The following is a 5,632-nucleotide window of genomic DNA, read 5'->3' on the forward strand; positions in this document are numbered from 1 at the left end:
GAGCTTTTGTATGACACGCATTTGTGTGTGGCTTTGGTTTGCTTTTGTGCATGTTTGCAAATGCTCTCTTGGCTGAGCACAGACCAGCCCAAGAAACTGCAGGCAATTTGTTTTAGGGCCAAGGTTACTGTGTCCAAACTCGTTTAAGGTGGATCTTACTCTCCTGTCTGAGAATTTGGCTGGATTAGCCCCACAGTAGATCTAAGGGTTTCATTAAGGACAGAACAGTGGGCTTAGTTTAGCCAAAGTGAGGACAATATTTTAGTCCTTGCGAATGAGTAGCTGCTGATGCAAGTTCTCACTTCACCTTAATCATGTCCCTGTAACCCAGTGACAAACCAAGTACACAGTTTTTCTTTGCAGGCATGAGCATTTGTTTCATTTAGGAAAAACAGGCATCTGTGAAGTTTGCGCTTCCTTGTGGGAAGCAGAATTGAGCCTAAGATATCTCATCCAATGCTGCTTCTTTAGATTTCTCCTCCAGAGAATCTACAGGGATAGTTTCTTATGAGAGACTTTATGGCTTTGGGCTGTCTTTTAAAAAGTTTAAATATCTTTCAGCACTTCTGGCTGGAGCAGAAACATCTTCTGGATGCTGCAGATGAGAGGTGGACTTCATTTTCTGAGGCTCAGAGGGTTCCATTTAAGCTTTCCTGCTTGCTCCATATCCCGTAAGGACATGTTTTCCCACCCCTACAGGAGAGGCAGGACCTCAAAGTCTTACCCCCATCTCTATACCATTCTCACCTGGTCTCAGTGAAAGGGGTGTCCATGCAACCTGCTCAGTTCTTAGCAGGGACTTTGCCCACCTCATGGCTGGAAGCCAGGGACCACCAGGGCTGTCTCTAACCTCTACACAGACCCATGCCCCCTTTCCTTTTGGTTTCTTTCTCTTCTTCTTCCTATTGTTCGTTTAGCAGTTTTGAGGAAAAACTCAAAGCCAAAAGACAAGGTGTTTCAAACATGTTTTAAAAGCCCATTAAAGTTGTTTCAAAGGGAACCCTGGAGCCTGCCACATGCATCCCTTGAAGGCAAAGAAACCTGGAGAGTGCTTCAAAGGGCTGGACCTGCTCTGGCTCCACTTGTCCCAGAGGCAGAGAACAAATCACCATGAAGAATACGACATGCAAGTAACTGAGGAAACTTCCTGAGCTGAATGCACTTACTACAGGATGCTACACACCCTACTTGTGAGGGACACTTCCACCAGGACTAAGCAAATCTCCTGAGGCAGGAAGCAGCTGCCCTCATACAGGACTGGAGTTCAGCCCTTCAGCAAAGCTGGAGTCAGACTTTGGCAAACTACTTTGCAGCTCCCAGACCACGGCTAGACTCAGCATTTTTCATGTCTTCTTTGCAGCCTGTGTAGCTCTTGCTCTCCTCTCTCTGCACTAGACACAGCTCTGTGCCAAGCCTCCCAGCCTGATTTAAGATTATATATTTTAATTTATTACAAGCCTGCAGCTCCCAACTCCCCTGCTTTAGAAAAATAGAAGCCTGGTGCACTGCACCTCTGATAGCTCTCAGGGTGATTAAAAACAGCTTTAATTTGAAGCCTGCAGCTCAACAGCTCCCAAGGGCTTGACAAAATATATATAGCAATCTCCAGATCTACCTCTAGAGGCCCAGCTCTCCCCAGATGATTAATGATTGCCATTTCCTCTCCCCCCGCGACACTCGGGGAGACTGCCACTCCAGGAGGTACAGCCAATGCCAGGTTTTCATCTAGAACAACAGACAGCAGATCTCTCAGCCTGAAAGTGCCTCAGGAAGGCAACCTCACCCTGAGGAGACAGGTAGGGCAAAGCCACACAGGCATGGAACAGCCTTGGAAATCACGCACTTGCCATTTAATAATGGACTCAGAGGGGTGCCCGGAGTGCCTAGAAGCAAGCTCCTCCAGGAAGGCTTAGCAGCTTTGACTGAACAAGCTACACATGGGAAGGGAGAACTAGGACCTTCTAAACCCAGCTTGGCAGACACTGGCCTTGGATAAGTCACATTAACCTCCATCCTGCTGCAACATGGAATTGCCAATGCCAACCTTTCTGATGGAATTGGGAAGAATTAAGTGTCTCAAGCACTCTGACATCCTCTTTAGGCACTAAGGAAGGTCAAAGTATGAACAGCTGCTTGGCTTGTTCTGCTTTTAGGCCTGCCAAGGTGCAAACTCAGATTCAAGAGGACAGTGGTGACCCTCCAGGAGACCTGCCAGAACAGGGCAGGAAAGAAGCAGTCATCTTGATTCTAGAGGAAGCGGGCTGCATAGTAGGTAAGCAGCAAACCCATCCCTTTGGAGCTGCATTCTGCAGAAGCTAGACAGGGAAGAAACTTCTCTCTACAGCTCAAGCAATCCAGTTTCCATCGCTGATTCCCCAGCCAATTCCTCAGCTGTGGCATGAACACTTTCCAAGGGCATGACTTGGAGCAAAAGACCCAGAGGCACCGCTTAGCAAAGAGAACATTTTACCTTCAGCCACCATGTTTCCCGAAGATGCAGATGCCATAGAGTAATACCCAGAAATGGCTTTAGCTAAGCCAGTGGCTACTCCAAAAGAGATCAAAGAAGTTACAGAAGAACAGACAAAGTTCAATGGCACGTGCAATCCACATCTACAGGGACCACCATGCTGCCAGAAATCCCCATTTCTCCTACTCCAGGCCAAGAAGAGTTAAACTCTTAGAAAAGAAAATGAAAATGTGTGCTACTTCAACATGCACTACCAGGTTTGCTTGCTCTCCAGAGCCACAACACTCCAGGAAGAGAAAAAAAAAAAAATCTAGGCTCTTGGGCAGTATAAAAAAAAGGGGGAACTTTAAACATAACATTTTACCAGGTCTCCCAGTGACACCAGTGGACAAATCTTCTTCCTCAGTAAAAGGAACTCTTCCCACCTGAAGATGTAGAAGGAGCTCACTCTGCTCCTCTTAGTACAGAGCAGCTGTCAAGGGAAGAGTATAATGTTTAGGAGAGCATCAAGCTACTACAGGGATCCAGTGACAGCACAGTTGTTGGATACATCATCTCTACAAAATGGCACAACAGGGAGGGGAAAGGGACTCCAACACAATTTCCTGAAAGGCAGAGGAGGACACCCAATAAAACACACAACACTCCAGGGAGATCCTCACGTGGTAGAGGTTTTAATATTTATTTAGTACAGACCCTGCAAAGACAGTCACAAAACAAGGGGATGCAGGATTCTTCTTCAGGGTCTAGGATAGCATTCTGATCACACAGGCAATGCTAAGCAGCAGCTGCACTCCTCCCAAAGATCCTGTCCCATATTCTCCCTACCTGCTTGGAGCACAGCTCTCTCTCACAGGTCCACCACAAATCTACTGATTTGCTTTAGGTATTCTGGTTTCAAGTAATCTTCCATCTCACTCTTGGTGACCCATACGCAGTCTCCTTTCCTTTCTTCCTTGGACAGATGGTTGCTTTGGAGAAGAGCTTTGAAGAAAAATACTTTGGCCCCCACGCTGTTCTCAGTCCTGATGGCCCTGGGGAACTTGTACTTGTAAAGTCCGCACGGCGCATTCCCTAGAAACTTGGCTTGGATGCGATTTCCTGTGAGGCCCAGGAATGAAGGGGGAAAGAGGGAAGAAAGCACAAGATCAGGACAAATTGACTGTTGTTATTACATTTGAGAGTAACAGCAGAAGTCACTCACCTGTGCCTAATTTTCATTTGATTCTACTGTTATTTCTTCTTAGTAGGAACATCCATCCCTTAGGCCCCACTTTAGGATAAACCTTCCCCCTAGGAGCTCTTTGGGAGCCTACCAACCTCACTCAAACACTAGCCAGGTGTAGGGGGCTACTGGGAATTCATGATGCTATTTCCCTTTAGGAGGCTGTGTGCACTGCTTCCACAATGCTTCCCTACTGGAACATAAGAGGAGACTGCTTGCTTGCATTTACATGACCAGAAAAGATACTAATATGGAGACATGAGCCCAGGTCCCCAGTACAGCACTGACAGTATTCAACAGCTAGTCCCAGGGGCCTACACATCACAAATGCTTACAGTCATCCTGAATAACCCACTGGGCCAGGTACAGTCTCATGTTGACTTGCACCTACCAGAAACAAAAGAATCTCTCTAAGAGGTGGAGATCAGGAAGCTGCTTAAGGGCAAGTCTGTGCACAGCCAACTTCCCAGCAGCTCCATCCAGACACTAGAGTTCTTACCAAAAGCCCCACAGGGATCAACCTTTTCTGTTGGTTGTGGTCAAAAGCATGCAACCCCGAAGAGGGTGCAAGGGGCCTGTGAGGATAGCTGGGCACTAAGCCTGGTAGCAAGATGACCAACAATAACAGGGATAGAGGAGCAGCACCACCAGCAAGGGACTCACCCAAGAAAGACACCAAGGCTCGCTCCGCCGTGCTTCGTAGTGTCTCCCCTGACTGCCACTCTATTTGAGGCAGAAGCCACAGCTCCTGGTCACCAAGCTTCTGTTTGACCAGCAGTGTTAGGTTACTGTCGAGCTTCCTGTTCAGAGAGGTGCGGTCATTGCTCTTATCAGCATCTGCCACGAGACAACAGATTCCAGACAGAATATCCAAAGGTTTGTCCAGTACCTATAATTACCCAGGGCCAGTAGCATTCCTCCTTCCCAAACTGTCTATGTGACTTTCATAGATTCACAGATGTTAGGGTCGGAAGGGACCTCAATAGATCATCGAGTCCGACTTTGTCACCAGATAACTCCTGGCGATGCTTTTATGCACACGTGCCTTCTCCTGCTCTGTCACCCGAGGATCTGGTTTCATGAAGGTGACATATCCTGTCTCAGGCATCTCTCATTAAGGTGAAAGAGAAAGATACCATTTAACTTAATTGATATAAATGCTTCCCCCTCCTCCCCCCCAAGCCTTAAGTTGCCCAGTTCACCAGTTTCATAGACATTAGGGCTGGAAGGGACCTCGCAAGATCATCAGGTCCAGCCCCCTGCCCGAGGGGCAGGAAGTCAGCTGGGGTCAGATCACTGCAGCAAGATAAGCATCCAATCATTCAAGTTTGACTTAATAAAAGTCAGGATTTACAGAGGGCCTAGGTTTCAGTGGTCTCACCGTGCCATACGACGACTGGCTAGGCTGCAGTACTGCAGGAAGGACCTGGGGGTTATAGTGGACCATAAGCTGAACATGAGCCAACAGTGCATTCTTGTTGCAAAAAAAGTGGCAGGCTGTATTAACAGGAGCGTCACTTGCAAGTCAAGGGGAGGGATTCTTCCACTTTCTCCAGCATCAGTGAGGCCTCCCTAGGGGTCCCGTGTCTAGTTTTGGGCCCCACCCTTGGAGAAGGATTTGGACAGATTGAGAGAGTCCAGCAACAAAAATGATTAGGGGCTTGGGAGGCAATAGTCATAAAGAAACACTGGAAGAAGTCGGGCTTTTTTGCTGAAGAATGCTGTCAAACACTCAAAGAGCGATTACAGAGCGGATGGAGACGGGCTGTTCTCTGCGGCTGTAGGGGGCAGGGCTAGGAGCAACGGCCCCAAGCTGCAGGAGAGGAAATTTAAATTGGAGATGGGGATGAAGAGGAACTTTCTGCCTGCAAAAACAGTCAAGCACTGAACAGGCTGCCTAGTGAAAGCACGGCTCTCCCTTCCTGCTCACCCATGAG

General features: G+C 47.9%; 1 protein-coding gene across 1 annotated transcript in view; it reads right to left on the minus strand.

Moving 5' to 3' along the window:
* Positions 1–3,115: 3,115 nt before the first annotated feature.
* The window catches only part of MRPL46 (mitochondrial ribosomal protein L46), a 3,723-nt gene continuing 1,206 nt past the window's right edge, over positions 3,116–5,632 (minus strand). Inside the window, exons 2-3 of the mRNA XM_006028288.2 lie at positions 4,359–4,532; positions 3,116–3,571 (exon numbers count right to left, since the gene is read on the minus strand). Of these exons, the coding sequence (XP_006028350.2) occupies positions 3,321–3,571; positions 4,359–4,532 (425 nt within the window). The 3' untranslated portion in view covers positions 3,116–3,320. The remainder of the gene's footprint in view (positions 3,572–4,358; positions 4,533–5,632) is intronic.

This window comes from Alligator sinensis, unplaced genomic scaffold (genome assembly GCF_000455745.1).
Source record: "Alligator sinensis unplaced genomic scaffold, ASM45574v1 scaffold874_1, whole genome shotgun sequence".
In the NCBI taxonomy this organism is placed as follows: Eukaryota; Metazoa; Chordata; order Crocodylia; family Alligatoridae; genus Alligator; species Alligator sinensis.